Genomic DNA, 18,765 nt, shown 5'->3' with positions numbered 1-18,765 from the left:
CCTTACTGTGGACAAATTGACTAAAACTGTCCGGTCATTAAGAGTCTTATCCCCACAACAGAAGTTTCCAGACCTGTATATATGACCGTGGCCATATTAATCTTTAGAAAATTTCAATTATCTTCAGATGCAACGTAAATATTTTAAGATTAAATGATGGGATCGGTATTAAGGTTCTTAAATTTATGGCTTATTCGCGCTTTATAAGAATATTGAAAAATAAATATAGTGTTATGTTTTAAAAAATACTTATAACCTTGAAATTTTGCAAAAAAAACAATCATGAGAAAAATCTATTTCACCATTATGTGTACCCTTGAAATGGTGTAACTTTGCCTTAAAAAGATTTTTTATATAGCGATAAATAAAGCAGATGTTAGGTGATCCTATTTATCTGGTCCACTTTGTATATGATATATATACATTTACACGTATTGTATACGCATACATGCGCTGATAGAGATGATATTAAGTGAAAATTTGACATCGGAATAATACGGACTCAGCTGTCACTTTACTGAATAATTTTAATGTATAGTTTTGTAATTTAAAACGTGACGTTAAGAGATGATGTCCGAAAGAGATTATGCGCCACTTAGTGCTGCTTGTGTACGTTCTCTTAATGATAAACTTTATGAAAAACGAAAAGCAGCTGCTTTAGAAATAGAAAAGTAAGGTTATATTTCTTGTTTACTTGTTTATAATATTATTTATTCTTGACATTTATTAATAATATTTTATTCCAGAATGGTAAAAGAATTTGCTGCACACAATAATACCGTTCAAATAAAACGATTATTAAAAGTATTAGGCCAAGATCTTGCTACATCACAAAATCCGCATACACGAAAAGGTGGTTTAATAGGTCTTGCAGCAATAGCAGTAGGATTGGGAAAAGATACTGGTCAATATATAGAAGATTTAATTCACCCTATCCTAGCTTGTTTCTGTGATTCTGATTTACGTGTAAGATATTATGCTTGTGAAAGCTTATACAATGTAGTGAAAGTAGCAAGAGGTGCTGTATTGCCACAATTTACAGATATTTTTGCAGCACTTAGTAAATTAGCTTGTGACTCAGAACAAAGTGTAAAAAATGCTACTGAGTTACTTGATAGACTAATGAAGGTAATTTAAAATTGTGGAATACACAGCATATATAATATAAAATTATTTATCTTAAACACTATTTCAGGATATTGTAACTGAGAGTGGTCTATTTGATCTAGTTGGATTTATGCCTTTATTACGAGAACGCATTTATACTAAAAATCCATTTGGTAGGCAGTTTGTAATAGCTTGGGTGTCTGTCTTAGATGCTGTCCCCAACATGGATTTTATCATATTTTTGCCTGAAATTCTTGATGGTTTATTTAGAATATTAGAGGATCCAATGCCAGAAATTAAGAAAGTTACAGACACAGTTCTGGGTGAATTTTTAAGAAGTATAAAGGCTAATCCTGGAAGAGTAGATTTTCCAGGAATGATAAATATCTTAATTACACATGCCCAAAGTACAGATGAATTATTACAATTAACAGCAATTACATGGATTAAGGAATTTGTACAATTATCAGGTCCTCTTATGCTTCCTTATATGTCTGGTATTCTTATAGCAGTATTACCATGTTTAGCATATGATGGAGATACTAGAAAAAGTATTAAAGAAACTGCAACACAAGTGAATATGAACTTGATGAAATTAATAACTATGGAAAATAAAGAAGTTGTATATAATGCTAGTGAAACTGGTGCTCAAACTCAAAAAGGTAAAATTATATTTTCTTAAAATCTTCTAAAAAGTTCTAAAATACTTAAAGAATGATCATAATAAAAAAACTGATTTTTTCAGATTCTAGTCAAACTTATTCCCTAGCTGAAAGTTTAGATTTATCTAGTGTTGTTGAAGTGTTAACAAAACACTTAATGTATATATCAGTCCAAACAAAAGTTGCTGTTTTAAAATGGATTCATCATTTGTTCATAAACATTCCACATAAAATGTTTAATCATATAGAAAATTTGTTCCCAATTTTAATGAAGTCTTTAAGTGATAATTCAGATGAAGTGGTGCAACAAACATTAGTTGTAATGGCTGAAATAATTAGCTCAAAATCACCTGAAGCAGCAATTCCAGATTCAAATGCAGAAATGCAAAACAAATATTTTACAAAATTTATTGTAAATTTATTAAGAATATTTTCAACAGACAGACATTTATTAGAAGAAAGAGGAGCTTTTATTATTAGAGAATTATGTGTATTATTAAGTGCTGAAGATATTTATAAAACATTAGCAAAAATATTGTTGGAGGAACCAAATTTAAATTTTGCATGTACAATGATACAAACTTTAAACGTTATACTATTAACAAGTTCAGAATTATTTGATTTGCGCAATAAACTTAAAGATTTAGATTCTGTAGTGAGTATACTTTAAATATTATTTACATATTTAAATGTTTTATATATTTATATGTTTTAAACTATATGTGTTCTTATAGGAAAGTTGCGAATTGTTCAAATGTTTATATGTATCCTGGTGTCACAATCCTGTTGCAACTGTAGCACTATGCCTTTTATCGCAACATTATGAACATGCATGTAATATTATTCGATCATTGTATCCTTTATTATCGTATTATATCAAACTTTAAAATTAATTTTTTCTAATCTAATATTTCTTAATTAAAAATAAATTAGTGAAAATATAGAAGTAACTGTCGAATTTCTTACTGAAATAGATAAATTGGTACAACTGATCGAGTCTCCAATATTTACTTGTAAGTATATTGAATTATTGTGGTATTTAAATTATATTTACAGAAAAATAATGCATTTTAGATTTGAGATTACAACTTCTAGAAAGGGAAGAAAATGATGCTTTAGTATATGCACTTTATGGTCTGCTTATGATTCTTCCTCAAAGTGAAGCATATGCAACTTTACAAAGACGTTTAGCAGCAATTCCACCAACAACAAAATCTATACCAAAAACAGTATCGAGGCCAAAATCATTTAAAGATACATTTAATTTCCCTGAATTATTGAAACATTTTCACACTACTCAAGAACAACATAAAGAACAAAAACGTAAACTGCGATTAACAAATTTAACAGAAAGAAATACAAATCATGCAGACATATAAATAACATTTTTATAATATTAAATTTTAAGTAATTATAAATAATAATTTATGTGATAGTAAACTTGTGTGTATGTATATATACACAGATGGATACATACTTTTAAACTTTGTTATTGTATGAATTACTTGTCAAAAGAAATTTACACATTTTTATGATATTTTCTTTTTATTACAAAATTATGATATATTATCAAAATAAATTGTTTTTTCATAATATTTAATATATACAGTTAACTTTACAATTACTATTTATTGGCTTTGTACATATAAGTACATCAAAACGATAAATAGAATAAATGTATTGGTATTTACAGTCTTTTCCTCATTAAAAAAATAATAAAATTTATGAAACATTTTGCTAGAGTGATGTATACTCTGAATCATCTGTATCATCTAGACTATCAAGCTTTGATATACGGTCAAGTTGATCTATAAGTAAATCATTTTTATATAGAATCATTGCAATTCGTTCCTGCATGACACACATGTTCTTCCATTTTTTTGTACTTTCTTGAGCGGGTAAATTAGTTTTTTCAATAGTTCTTAATTTCTCCGGAAATGTATCTATTAAATGTAAGAAATTCTCATAACGTTCCTTGCTTTCATGGGACAAGCGATAAGAATACGTTTCTAATATATGTTCATAATTATCTACATCTTTGTCTAAGATTTGAATTTGTAGGAAAACCGTTTGTGCCATTTTATACCAATCAGCAACACATTCAGATCGGCTTATCATAGATGGTACACAAAATGTTTCAAGAAGATTCTTTATTCTTTGTCCCGTTGATGTAACCTGAAAATAAGTGGAGAGAGATTAAAAATAAATATTGGTTTTCTTTTTATAATGCTCTGCTTTCTTGCCTACATGATATGAAGATATCTATATTGAAAAAATACCTTTATTCGTTCCAGAACATGAAACTGTTCATCATTGTATGTAAGGCCACGAGTAGCTCTGTCTCTTAATAAATGTTGCCAACCATCTCGTAAACGGTCAACTAAAGTTGATGCCTTTTGGCTCGCTTTGTTGGCCCATGGACACCACAATCCACGAATAATATTGTCCCATTCACCGCGCAGACTACCTTCCTTCATGTACCTATATTTGAAATAATAAAACCAATTTTATTCAAATGGTATAAATCATTCTTATTAGACGAACCAAGAGAGAATGCTAACAAATATTAATCACCTCTGATGAAGCTGCACTACCGCAGGTGCTAATTCAGTCAAAAGCTCTTTACTTTTCAAATCCAATTCTTTTTTCCAATTCTTCATTTCTAAAGTGTTTTGACTTCCAAGCTTTCTAAAAATTTGCCAAGCAAGATTTTCACTTCTTTCTATTGCTATAACTGTATCTTCTATAGCTTTTGTAAAATCTTTGGAATGTTGACATTTTTCTAATAATCTTGTGAGTTCTGTTGAGACAAGTCCACTGAAAGCTTCGATCGCATCCTGTGACAGTTTACTACACAATACTAGTTTGTCGATTCTTCTTTTGCAAACATAGCCTACGGAACAAGCTACTTTTGCTTGACTAGCATCATTTTCAACAGACACTAAATTTGCAAATACTGGGAATTTAGGTAATTCTGAATCCACAGGCAAATCAACATTATTGTTTTCTTTAGAAAATAACATTAATGGTTTGCTCTCAGATGTATTAGGATAACCTTTTCCAGGAGTACATTCTTCGACAATATTTGTTAAAAATGTATCTCCAAAAAGAATTATCTGAGCATGAGGTGCAATGTCAGTTTGATCCTGTATATGTACTTGAAGCGCTGTCAACTTTTCTTCAAGATGCAGGAAGACTTTTATGAGACTCCCTTTATGCATGTTAAATATGTGTATACGTTTTCTGCAAAGAGTATCAGTTACTTCTGAAAAGAATCGTTCGAAACTCCACATTTTTTGGGGATCAACTTCTAGTAAACCAGCTAATAACGGCGTTACAATTTTTTTTAAACCAATACTCAGCTGACAATTTTGTGGTAATTCTCTACTCCATTCGATAGGTCCACTTTCAGAAGTTTGTACACCAGATATAACACCAGATGCTTTTTTTGTAATAATATAAAACATTGTTTCTTTATTCCTACGACCACCAAACGGTCTAAATGGTAAATTTCCTGTAGCTACATGATACAATGTCACACCTATAGACCACAAATCTACAGTTGCCCCAAAGGTTTTGCCAACAGGTTTACGTAAGACTGCACGTTCATATATATCTGGATGTAAATATTCCTCCGTACCATACAAAGATACAAATTGCTGATCTTCTTGCAATTCTCTGGCAGCACCAAAATCAGTAAGTTTATAAATCGTACTACCATCATCAGCAATGAATTTCATTATATTACCTATAAGAATAGTAATAATTTATGACTTTATTAAACAGATAGATATATCATATTTTTCAAACTTATATGTTTATATTTTTATATTATATAATTTCCTACCTGGTTTTAAATCTCTATGTACTAAATTATTATCGCGTAAATGTTTCATTCCAGCAGTTAAATGTTCCAAGACTAATAAAAATTCGCTCTCTGCTAGCCCATAAGTATTTTCTGGATCGTCTAAGATGTTGAAGAGACTGCCTCCGGTACAAAGCTCCATAACAATTACCGTACCACGTCCATCTTGCTCTTCTTCAATTGCTAACAGTTGAACGATATTTTCATGATTTACTTTTTTAAGGACTTCAAATTCTCGCATCTGTACATCATGTGGCCGCATATGACTGAGCTGATTGAACGTTTTAACCGCGACGGGTTCCCCGTTGTTTTTATTCACACCTTGAAAAACTGCACCAGTTGCACCTTTCCCAAGAACGCTAGTTGTACACCATACAAAATTTGTCGATCCACGTAAAAAAGACATTTTTAAACTTTTCGGAGCTTATACAAAATTTGTGAGTTTGAAAATTTGACAAGCAGTTTAACCTACTTTATGATTGACAAATTTTAAAACTACAATTCTCCCGTACGTATTTATATATATTATACATCTGTAAACTTTCTACTTTTCAGGATTATTCTTAATCGTTTCATAACACGTTACATGAAAATTTATGCGAATGATTAATAACGCACTCTTGTCAGTGACCAACAACTTTCGAATAAAGTACATATATATCGGTACAATTGTACAACTTGTTATTCAGTGTGTGCAGGAGCGTAACAGTACTTCCAGATCCTCGGCCTTTCATGCAGTGACAGATAGTAATAAATAATAATTCTTATTAAAAGTATATAATGTTTAGCGACATTTATATTATGTTATCAATCAAATTCATATAACAGTAAAAGTGCATAAAAATTAATAACACAACAAATTAAATGGTTTCGTGTATTATATCGCGTGACATAAATAATGTATGTATACAAAGATGGAAAGAAGACTCATAAAACGTTACATGGGTAAAGGAGCTATTGCTGTCTATCGTCTGCTGTCATGCGACTCATGCGTTGCTATATTGTTTTATTTGCATGTGGTGGCACTTTCGGCCAATATGCGTGTTTAACTCTACGGTCTGTCAAAAACAACCAATCAGATCAGTATTCTTTCCAGAAAACCTCTTTTCATCTCTGCTACGTATGTGATTGTCATCAAAGTAAAGGCGTTTTTAAAGATTTCAAGGTTACTTCTATTTCTTTATTAAATTATATATTTTTTCTACATCAATCGATGCGTTCTTTATCCTCTATAAAAACATACTGTGGTGCTTGTATACAGAAGCGATTAACTTAAAAGATATTTTAACCACAAGTTAACAAAACTTTTCATACGAAAGACAAGGGAAACATAAATTGGTTCTGCGTTTCTTTGTCTTTTATACGATAGATTGTATGAAATTAAAGTTAAACTATCTTTCAGACGAATCGTTTAGACCCTATACTTTTATCAGTTGCGATATACACTCTGTATAGAGATACACCCTCTGAAATTTTCTCTCTGATTTTGTATGATTAAATAAGTTGAATGAAAATCCATAATAACTTGATAACTTTTACGATAACGTAGAGTTATTGAGAAGAAGATATGCAATGCATGATGTAAACATTAAATCATTGCAACATTATTAACGTTGAATTAAGAATATTGGATTAAGAAATATGAATCGCAAGAAACAGAGTTTAGATGAACTCGTTCGCGTATACTTCTCAGCTATATAATTTAATTATCAGTAATTAAACAAGAAGAATGTCCTACGAAATATAATATTACTTGTGACAAAGTTATTACAGTTCTTTATTAAGTATATTTCAATAATTTTATAATTATTCAAATTAGTACAAAAAATTATTATACTTCGTTCTTTATCGTAGATATCTTATAATTTTGTTAGATCAAACACCAAATTATATATTTTCTGAAATGTACAGAAAATTCTTTTATTGTAATACTCTTTACCTCTATCAACAATTTCATGTTTCATCGTACGTTAAAGCTTGATAAGTGACATAGAAGAAAATTGAACGTACGTCGTACGTGTTCTATTCGGTATTAGCGAAACGCTTAACCCTTCTCCTTACAGATTCAGGGGGTTAATAAGAGGGACCGAACGAATATCGTGCTTTCAGTCTGCGTACAGCGCAGAGCTACGTACATATATTAACGCATTGTTAAACGTTCTTTGCGTCTTTATCGTACAGGAAACGATACTTGCCATTTAATGGGCGAACAAGCTAGGTCTTGAATAAGCGTTAAGCATGTTCGCGAATATAGTTTGTCGAAACTAAATGTTAGAAACAGTGTGACTATACGAGATACGTACGATGGGTAAATTGGTGTTTTTGGTGCTGTTTGTTTATTCTGTGGGAATTTCACGCTACTGCGAAACTACGTCGACTCCAAATCGGTAATTGTAGCCGATTAAATTCTATGAATTCAAATTCAAGATAACGATCAGATTATCGATCACGACAATGTCTTAGTGGACGCGTTAGACGTCGATAACTTTACGAGAAGAATATGCCGTCTTGAAGTACTAACTAATTGCGCGTATAATTTTCGTAAAGACTAGATAATATATAGAAGAAAGATAGGAAGACGATAGATAGAATATAAATAAAATATAAATGAAAAAAATATTTAATATATAATATTCAGGAGAAAAATTGTGCGATTGTTTGATAGAATCTCCAAGCTTGATTTCTAAAAAGATATCAACTTTCTTACTTAGTTACGATATTTGGTAATACACAGTGGTATGACGATAATCTTTAACGTATATAAATTTGATCGATGTAATATTACGTCGTTAAACATACGTATGCACTGCAGGGGTTGCAGAACAAGACGAAAAATAAAGTTTGTAGCATATTATTTTGCATTGGTGCTAGCTCTATTTTGTTTTTAGGGGATATGTGTTTATGGCACCGAAAAGATTATTAGCCGGCGAAACCGAAAGCGGCTGTTTGTCTTTACACAATTTGGAACTACCGGCTCATGTTCTTCTCGAGCTAGTGCCCACGATAGAAAATCAAGTATTGGCTCGTACTAGCGCCGTTGTAAAAACAGGTAAATACACTTGTAATTGAACGAAGAACTGCAAACCAAAGAATATTGCAAGAGTAACGATAATCTTCAAAGAATTACGTGCACGTCATTATTGGTTACTTAAAAAATTCTTGTCATACGAAGAAACAATTTTTCAAGTTTTAAATTAATAATTATTAAAAGATTATTCACGCGTTACATCGTTAGTTGTCTCGATAGATGTTTGTAATTTGTATATACTCGTCTTTATTGTACCGCGAGAATAGATTCACAGTTCTTTGAGATCCAATCTAGACCTTTGACATCACATTGTGTATGTACATTATACATATTATGTATGTACTCAAGATCATCGGTATCATTTCGATAAGCGACCTCCGTCAATGGCATGCATAAACTATATATGAAATTTGCAAGATGTATCTCAATTTATATTAATTTATACGAATTTACATTATTTATTAATTTAACGAAATGTTGATGAGTTGTTAATATAGAAATACCATTGCGTTAAATTATTACTGATTTTGATTTTAAACGTTAAACACGCAATTCTTCAATTAAAATTACTATTAACGAATTTTACTTAATTTTACGTAATCTTTGTTGCGATAACGAGTAAGCACAAAACTATCAAGATGTAAGAGTGCTTAGATGTACAGTAACATAGAAAATAAAGATTTTACTAATAAAGATCGTTCCAAATTCTACGCTTTTACTGCTTCAGGGGAAAGATGATATTTGGAACAACGTTTTACAGTATAAAAGAATATTTCGAATAACTCGTTATTTTGTAGTTAATTTACAATTGTCTAACTACGCGAAAAATGACGTAGGAACTACAAAATAATCAAAGTTTCGACTTTCAAGAAATTCTTTTCCTATCCTCTTGGTTTTCGTTTTCTCCCTTATCTCTGTAGGTGTTTTCATCTCATATCGGACTCTTTAAACAAATCGTAAATTGAAATTGTCGCTTCCTGCGGGGGGACTGAATTGGCCGACTCCCTCTCTGGAGAGGAAATAAGCAATCGCTAGAATATATACATGAGAAACCCATTTATATTATTATATACGGGATGAACAAATTTAATCCTATTATTATTGAGAAAACTTTAGTATCAAATGTTTTTTTAAAGCTCGTATGGGTCACTGTAGGAACAACGATTATCTAAATCGACGTGTAATTAAGCAGCTAATTGTTTGCAGCCTTTCTTGGTATAGCAATTTAACGATTAAGGATGTCCTTTCGCGTGAATGCATTTATGTCAGACGAAGACGATTGCTTCGATGTTGCAAGCTAACATGGCAAATAATCATATATTACATTTTCAAACTTAATATTATAAATTATAAGCACCAGTTGAATCCCAAAACTTTCTTTCTTGATGTTATCTACGAATTTCCCTTTTTTCAGGTACAGAAACATGCCTGCACTTAACAGTACCGCAGACTGCTTCCAGAACCGCAAGGCTCCGATTAAAAATCAAATTCGACAAGTATCCCGATTACGTCGTGGTATCGGAATCAACCGTAGAGATCGAGGATGATTCTTTGATCACCTTCGTAGAAACCGATAAACCGACCTACAAGCCCGGTCAAGACGTTAAAATCAGAATTCTTATGCTTATGCATGATTTAAAACCGTCGCAAAAATCGGTAAGAAATTACTTCGTTCCAAATTTTTCGTTAGATTTCTATCGCTTCACTGAAGTTATCGTTTCGTCGTTACTTTGAATATGTTTGGAAATTTTCGTTGCTCGCAGATTCCAGAAGTATGGATCGAAAGTCCATCGTTAGTGAGAGTAGCGCAATGGACGAACATAAGCACGGAGAACGGGATGGCTCAGTTGACGTTTCCTTTGTCTCCGGAACCAACCTTGGTAAAATCGAAACGTCTATGGAGAAAATAATTAAATGCGATCAAGTTAAAGAGAAAGTTAGAAAGAACCGAATACTTCGAATCAAAAGATAGAAAGAACAAATCGACTAAACGAGAAAATAATTGTTTCAAAGACTAAAGACAAGTTGCTATTTTGTTAGATAAGAAAAATAAGAATATGATGGTTTTCTCTATGCTTAAATAATTTTATATAAATCCTACGTGTAATTTATGTAACAGGGAACGTGGAACATAAAAGTAATGAAAGAAAGAGAGTATTCTAAGTTGATTCACACTACTCGATTTGAAGTAGAGAAATACGTTCTGCCAAAATTTCAAATAACCATCAATTCACCACAATATATTCTTGCGGATGTGGAGAACGTGACTTGGAACATCTGTGTCAAGTATCGTTATCGTATCTTTACCATAAAATTTCAAATATTGTGAACAACGTTGCTAAGCTATTACATTAATGCGTAAATCGTATTATACATTAAGATTAAATAATGATTAACATTACAGATATAGTTACGGTAAACCTGTGAAAGGTAATCTATTGCTGAAGTTAACTCCGCAAACGCCAAGTTGGAGAAGATTGCCCAATCTTCCGGCAATACGTTACGAAACGGAAGTACGTATACACGAGCCGTTTAATGCAAAAGTGGTGTAAGTAAAAAAATGTTGGTTACCGAATAACGAGGAATAGAGTAAGAGTTCCATAAGGAAGATCGTTGCTTATTCTGCCATCCACCAAGAAACTAACGAATACATATTTGTTCTCGAGATTTGCAGCTAAACCAAACAGGCAAAAGATCGACCTATACCACTTTTGCATCAAACGGGCCATACATTTCATCTATCGTATTCATTTTGATTATCGAAGTGGAAAGGTATATCAAAGACGAAATAAATATTTTAGCTCGATAAACCGGATGGTTGCACCGAATTTGTTCTTTCTGGAACGGTTCTTGGGTTGGCGCATTGGAAAATGGATCCGAACAATATCGTTCTCATAGCCGAATTCACAGAAGCCGGGACTGGTGTAGTAGAAACTACGATTAGTAGAACCGTGGTGATGCACGAAGCACTGAAATTAGAATACGAGAATTATACACCTAAATACTTCAAGTTCGGTTTACCTTATCATGGAAAAGTGAATTTTTATCTCATGCTTATGTTACTCGAATATAATTTTTAATCTGTCAGTGGTAATAATTACCTTTATTTAAATCGTATCTTTTTATGATAGTTACGAGTTTTGCGACACGACGACACGCCTGCTCCGAACGAAAAAATTCAAATTTGCCTAAAAGTACGTGGAAAAATCGAATGGGACAAAGATGTTGTAGAATGTCGTGATTTTATGTCATCGCCTGATGGTTTCGTCGATTTTGTCGTACCACCGCAACATAAAAATATCGTTTTGTTAAGCTTTGTCGCCACCGCCGTTGATTATCCGACGACCTATTATCCACCAGACCAACGTTGGAAAGTAAGTAACATTGATAGTAACTTATTAATATTGCTACTAACTATCGTTAGAGACTTATCAATCCTAATAACATTTTATGTTTATAAACATTCAGATTTTAATTTCTCATAAATGTTGGTCTCATATACAATTTATTTCAGGTTTTCATGAATCAACCATCAGCATCTACCACCGTAAATCCTTGGTATTCTCCGTCCGATAGTTACTTAACGGTAGCTCGGGGAAATCAACCGATCACGTGTGGCGAAAAGTATTCCTTTAACGTTATGTATACGACACCTCCTAACATGAGTGAATCCATTTCTTTCCATTATTCGATCAATTCCAAGGGAGGTATTTTAATATATGGACACGTAAAGCACAAACCTAATCGGGATACGGTGTTGAATTATTTTGAATTTCACAATTTATTGGGTTCTATCGAATCTTTTGCTAACAAAACGGAGCAGGAAGCTATAGTACACAGGTCAATTTTTCTAATATTTTTATACTACGATTTCTAAATTGTGTCATCGACAATTCGTTAGCTCTCAGCTAAAAAATATATATTTTTTAGATTCCCATTAAGCGTTAAAGTAACGCCAAGCATGGCTCCAGTTTCGGAATTGCTACTTTATTACGTACGATCAGATGGTGAAATTGTCGCAACAACTTACACAATAGAAGTTGGCCACTGTTTTGAGAACAAAGTAAAAACCGCATGGCATACTGATGTTCAAACACCAGGATCGGCGACTCAGTATCACGTGGAAGCTGCTCCTGGATCGCTTTGTGGAATCTCTGCGGTAGATAAATCGACCCTATTTTTGGGTAAATCGAAATCCAATCTGATCAGTGCCACTCAAACGTTCGACCAGTTGAGAAGATTTCATCCAACTCCAGAGCCACATTTTCTATCGGCAATTCATTGCAAATGTACGTCCTTGAATTATTTATAACTTTGATATAATTATCGACGTAATTTGTAATATTAAATTTGAATCGTACAGCAATGGCATCAGAAGGAACGAACGAAGAGATCAATCATTTTCCAGGATTTACCGAATTGCGAAAAAGGAGAAACACGAAATACAACGTAATATACAACAAAAGGGTTAACTATGTGGACGCTGTACAAGCTTTTGTCGTAAGATCTTTTGCGTATGCGTTCGTCCCTTTAACCTCTAGACACTCTAAACGATTCGATCTTGATTTTCATAGGACTTTGGAGTGATTGTAATGAGCGATCTCGTATTACAAACACGACCATGCCCGTGGATGTACATGGAACACACAGACATGTTTCTCGCCTCCCATGTGTCTTCTTTCAAGTCCTTCCATTCTGGCGAGTTTTTGTTAATCTTTCTTATTACTAACGAATTTAATCTCGTGTAACAAAGTACGAAAGGTACGCAATGCCATCGTTTCCCTTCAGTTTTTTACGAACATAAAGATATCGTAGGTCATTTTCTGTTTTTAAAAAATTCCATTTACTTGGCATGTGTAATGTATGTGCAAATAAAAGAAAAGAGATCGAGTGTAAGTTTGTACGAATCGATGAGATATACATATATGTATATTTACAGAACTAGAATAAACGAAAGACGTTCTTCGATCGTTCGTCCAAGCTGACGATTGCAAAGAAAACAATTGCGACCTATGCATTCGCAAAACTAGTGGATTTTAAATTCAAAGTTTCATGCTTGCAAAACTTCTTTATGGAAGAAAGCGACTAAGTATAAAAACATTGAAATTTTTAACTTGTCCAATAACAGATGCTGTTGCTGCTGCGGCCATGGACCCAGGAGTAGAATATGTTGACCAAAATCCGGCTCAGACGGCTACACTTAGATCATATTTTCCTGAAACGTGGTTGTGGGAATTGGTGCCTACTGGGTATGATTGAAATACATTTTAAGAGCGTACTGAATATTTCGAGAGTGCTAACAATCTCTCTTATATGTCTTCTTGTGATAAATACGTTACTTGTTGATCACGATCAAGATTCGATCAGATTTATTATTATAACTATATATTTAATTATTTTTCATAGAAAAGAGGGCAAAGTAACGATAGAACGTACACTTCCGCACACCATCACCGATTGGGTTGGATATACAACATGTATTTCGCCGGTTCACGGTCTTGGAATAGCCCCTCCGACCACTATAACAGCATTCCAATTGTTCTTCCTGGATTATAGTTTACCGTACAGCATAAAACGTGGAGAAATAATGCGTTTCAAAGTGTCCCTTTTCAATTACATGCATCACAGTTTACCTGTAAGTGCATCGTTGTAAGTTCGTCTATAACACAGTGGCGGATCCAGAAGCCTTTCTGAGGAAGAAGTAACAAAAGGTGTAAAAGTACATATATAAGTACATTTTTGAACCTTATTTTACAAGATATAAATTTGCTTGTAATTTTTATTTTAATGTTTCTATCTTGTACCATATCTAACTAGTTTTTCAAACTGTGACATAATATTTTTATATTTATATTAATCTTGAGGAGAGGACAGGCGACCGTGCTACTGCCCTCACTACTGCACTCACTTTGAATCTGCCACTGTTATAACAAATAAATTCTTAAGTACTAAAAGATATGAATTCTCTTATGCATGAAATTTCGTATTTTTATATATACTTTCTAATAGATTGGTTTTAGGCGTATACCGTCTACCGAAATTGCATTTTATTTCAAATAATTTTCCCAACTTCAAAATCCATGTAACACGAAATTCGTATTCATGTATTTAATAATTTGTTTCACTTATTAATATACAGGTAAAAATTAAAATGGAAGAAGTAGAAGGAATTGATTTGCATTCGTCGAATTCTATCGCCTCGTTCTGTGTAAAACCACGAGACAGCATTGTCTATCAGTACATCTTGAAACCACGAGTAATCGGAGAAGTTAACGTAACAGTTGCCGCTTTCATAGACACTGATTTTCCTGAACCATGCGGACCAGAGACTGTGGTATTTACGCGGTAATTAAGAATAAATAAATAGCTCGTACTGTAAAATAGTAAAAGAAAAAAAAGAAACTTCCTAATAGTAAGAATAAATAAAGTATAATAAATAAAGTAAGAATAAATTTTAACGATACAAAGTTAAGAAATAGAAATTAATAATAAACAAATAACTAATCTATTCATATTTAAGGAACGTAATGCCTGATCTATTCGTGTTTAAGGGACGTGATCATGAAACCGATTCTAATTCTACCCGAAGGTTTCCCCATGGAAGAAACGAAATCTACGTTGATTTGCCCGATGGATTTCAGCGATGATTCCGCGTTCATGTGGGAATTGACATTGCCTGAAGATGCGGTACCGGATAGTGGGAGAGCGTATTTAAATTTGATAGGAGACATCTTAGGTCCGGCACTCGAAAATTTAGATAAACTTGTACAATTACCAAAAGGTTGCGGTGAACAAAATATGGTACTGTTTGTTCCAAATATTCACGTGATTAAATATCTGGATGTGATCGGAATCGATAATCCTGAACTTCGTACGAAAGCGATTAGGAATATGGAAAAAGGTATCGTTACATATTTTTAAGAAAGAGGAATATTTTTTAGCAAGAACTATTAATGTACTTGATTGAAATTTGTTTTATAAAATTGAAAAAAACCTTCCATTTTTTATTGATCAATTAAGGCAGTATTAACCGTTTTTATTATATATTGAACTTAGGATACCAGAGAGAGCTAACGTACAGACATGTGGATGGTTCTTATTCTGCGTTTGGAAGTAGTGAAAGCTCTATATGGCTGACTGCATTCGTATTAAAATCATTTGCTCAGGCTGCAACCTTGATTCATATCGACGAACAGGATCTTAAGCTATCTGTTAGCTGGATCACATCGCAACAATTGGAAAATGGTTGTTTCCCCGTAATAGGCACTGTCTTTCACAAACAGATGAAGGTTCGCCAAATTTTCAACTGTTCGAATGTCTCAATAAATTGCAACAAGTTTTACTTTAGGGCGGCCTTGAAGAATACGATGGCTTGTCATCAGGAATAACAGCATACATCCTAATTTCTTTGCTCGAATCTGGTGTTCCTTTGTCATCGTCTGTTGTTAATAATGCCCAGAGTTGTTTGGAAAAGGGAACAGCTAGTGGTCACAATAATCTACACACTACGGTTCTCACTACATACGCGTTAGCATTATTGGGAGATCCAAAGGCCAATTCCAGCATGACATCTTTGATGAATCTCGCTACACGCTACAAAGTGAGAATGAACATATATAATCGATCAGGAAATATATCTTATTTCTAAACTTTTTTCTTTTTTATTTGATACTTAGTTAAAATATATCTATAATTACGATTTTATTATTCTTAATACTTGATCTTTTTACGTTATAGAATCTAGTTTGGTGGGAGGATAAAACTAAGCCTTCAATCGGTCTAAGCATCGAAATGACTGCATATGTCATTCTTACCTTACTGAAATTAGGTGATGGACATTTGATCGAAGCCTTGAAAGCCGTTCGCTGGATATCAAAGCAAAGAAACGCCGAAGGTGGATTTACGTCCACTCAAGACACGGTTGTTGGACTGGAGGCTCTTACGAAATATGCTATGACTGTACAACATAGAAATATCGATTTGTCTGTTCTTGTCACTGCTAAGGAAGTGGATTATGTCTACAAATTGCATAACGAAAATCGTATGGTTCTTAAGCAAATTCGTTTATCTGTTTTACCAACTATCGTAGAAATCTTTGCTCAAGGCAAAGGATGTGTTTTAGTACAGGTAAAATAAATGTCTTTATCTTTATTCGAGAATACAGGAACTTTGCTATGAATTCTGTATATAATTATTTACTTGCAATTTCTTTTTCGTTGCAAATTATACAAACATTGCGTTTCAATTTTAGAGCAATCTTAAATACAATGTTCCGCATAGTACCGGTTCAGATGCTTTTGATCTTTCGGTGAGAGCCCGTTCCGTTAGTCATGGAAACGAATGCTCGTTACAAGAAATTACAATCTGTGCTCGATATAAGCTGGCAGATGAGGAAAGTAACATGGCTTTGCTAGAAATTGGAATGATAAGTGGTTACGTGCCTGATCGAGCGAGTCTTCACTTGTTATTAGATCCATCTTCAAGTAAATTCACTCTCTTTCCTATTACAAATTGAATTAACGGATAATAATACGATATTAATTGAAATCTATTCATAAATTACAGAAGTTAAACGATTCGAGGAAGACCAAGATACTATGACGATTTACTTTGATAAATTAACTGGACAAAATACTTGCGTCTCGTTTAGAATAATACAAGAGTATTTTGTCGATCATCTTAAGCCAGCAAACGTGAGGCTTTACGATTACTATCAGCAAGAGCTTACCGTATCCACTGTAAGTCCAGACGATTTCTATTCAATTTTAATTAGAAAAAAAAAGATGTAACGATTGATAGAATAAATGCTTTCAGAATTACACAATCGCTTCAATTTGTAGCAGCGCGGAACCAGTCGATGAACAAACAACGCCAAATCAACTATCTACTATGAAGCAATACAAAGAATTTAATACCAGTCCGGTGAATTCCTCTTTCTTCGTCGTCAATCATGAACTAGCAGTGCCAGATGGAATAGAGGGACCAATTCCAGTTTATATGAAACCGGATGCCTATGATAAAACAGAAATGGCTATCACTACCAATGGATCACCTGATTTAACACCGACATTTACAACGGAAGACCAAACTGTATCAACTATACAAATAGAGAATGAAGAACCTGTACAGGTATTTATATACATTTCAAACTTTTTTAATCGTTCCAAACGACTTGCGAATAATTAGTCAAATAAAATTTGTCAAACAACGAAAAATCGAAGAAAATAAAAAGATTCGTCGAACTATCGATAGAGACAATTTCTTACAGGTGGAGCCAGACATTGAAATAAAGAACACTACAACAATCGCCGAGACGAATATTCCGTGTAAGTAAAATGTATTTTACAATCTACAACAGTTACACGTACAATTATCGTTTCTCACGTTACATGTTACTTTAGTGCCAACGGGAGTAAACCAATCTTGTCCCGTATGTATGGAGTTACCGTCAAACATTAGCGATGTTTATTGTTCGGCAAGTAGCGCGGTTAAAGTAGCAATCAGACGACTTCGCAAAGTGAGATTGCTGCTAGACTTGCATTCATCCCGAGAAGTTCAACGTCTTCGTGCCACGGTCGAGTTCACTTTAAGCCCAAATTGTTCCTGTTTACAGTTAGATAACCGTACGTAACGTACTAAGAGACGGGTTACACATTGATAAGTTAAACCACCATACCTCGATACACATAACACGTACACCGTTTTACAATGTATATTTAGTATAAAAAAATATTTTCTTGCAGCTGGAAGTTTTGCATTAATCATAAACAAGGATAACGACTTTCTTGCATCCGGGGATCAGAAGCAAACACTGAACGATTCGTTTCATATATATGGTTTACCAATGGTAAGCGGTATGCCTTGCAAATTGGCCGAGGCACGAGCCTCTTGTTTCAATGAAGAGAACATTCAATGCACGTACGAAGATCCCTCGGTTTACGGTTAGATTTAGTATACCTATCTTAATGTGTTTAATGCGCAAAATGTTTGAAACCGATTGTGTAAATTTCGATTACAAGGATATAACACTGTATGTTCTGTTTTCTTTTTTAACTGAACTAATTTCGCGCAGGGTATATACATGAATCTTTACTCTTTTCATT

The 18,765-nt window shown here is 33.2% G+C and overlaps 3 protein-coding genes across 4 annotated transcripts; 2 read left to right on the top strand and 1 right to left on the bottom strand.

Annotated features, from left to right (window-relative positions):
• Positions 1-48: 48 nt before the first annotated feature.
• Positions 49-3,155, top strand: LOC100748517 (protein VAC14 homolog). The gene is made up of 7 exons (XM_003486585.4): positions 49-671; positions 747-1,128; positions 1,196-1,769; positions 1,853-2,424; positions 2,504-2,622; positions 2,703-2,782; positions 2,844-3,155. Exons 1-7 carry the CDS (start codon positions 568-570, stop codon positions 3,146-3,148), a joined length of 2,136 nt encoding a protein of 711 aa, XP_003486633.1. The 5' UTR covers positions 49-567; the 3' UTR covers positions 3,149-3,155.
• A 223-nt stretch (positions 3,156-3,378) lies between these two features.
• LOC100748635 (inhibitor of nuclear factor kappa-B kinase subunit epsilon) lies at positions 3,379-6,812 on the bottom strand. Of its 2 annotated transcripts, none has more exons than XM_003486586.4 (4): positions 5,617-6,812; positions 4,344-5,517; positions 4,049-4,250; positions 3,379-3,944 (listed from the first exon to the last, which is right to left on the bottom strand). In XM_003486586.4, the coding sequence occupies exons 1-4, from the start codon at positions 6,038-6,040 to the stop codon at positions 3,507-3,509; spliced, it is 2,238 nt and encodes a 745-aa protein (XP_003486634.1). In that variant the 5' UTR covers positions 6,041-6,812; the 3' UTR covers positions 3,379-3,506. The 2 variants fall into 2 exon arrangements, with proteins under 2 accessions (XP_003486634.1, XP_033174734.1); XM_033318843.1 differs by having other exon boundaries at positions 4,344-5,542; positions 5,617-5,752.
• Positions 6,813-7,938: 1,126 nt separating this feature from the next.
• On the top strand, positions 7,939-18,763 carry LOC100748399 (alpha-2-macroglobulin-like protein 1). The gene is made up of 25 exons (XM_012381139.3): positions 7,939-8,021; positions 8,523-8,683; positions 10,077-10,318; positions 10,426-10,542; positions 10,782-10,948; positions 11,067-11,175; positions 11,464-11,697; positions 11,794-12,036; positions 12,177-12,502; positions 12,593-12,951; positions 13,026-13,162; positions 13,237-13,360; positions 13,791-13,911; positions 14,069-14,297; positions 14,802-15,007; positions 15,214-15,563; positions 15,719-15,951; positions 16,011-16,262; positions 16,400-16,789; positions 16,914-17,145; positions 17,228-17,400; positions 17,477-17,791; positions 17,931-17,988; positions 18,064-18,285; positions 18,406-18,763. Exons 1-25 carry the CDS (start codon positions 7,939-7,941, stop codon positions 18,606-18,608), a joined length of 5,286 nt encoding a protein of 1,761 aa, XP_012236562.1. The 3' UTR covers positions 18,609-18,763.
• The last annotated feature ends 2 nt before the right edge of the window (positions 18,764-18,765 follow it).

Source organism: Bombus impatiens, unplaced genomic scaffold, assembly GCF_000188095.3.
Source record: "Bombus impatiens unplaced genomic scaffold, BIMP_2.2 scf_0128, whole genome shotgun sequence".
NCBI classification, from domain to species: Eukaryota; Metazoa; Arthropoda; class Insecta; order Hymenoptera; family Apidae; genus Bombus; species Bombus impatiens.
Note: the sequence above shows the minus strand (reverse complement) of the source record. Positions and strands in the feature narration are given on the sequence as shown.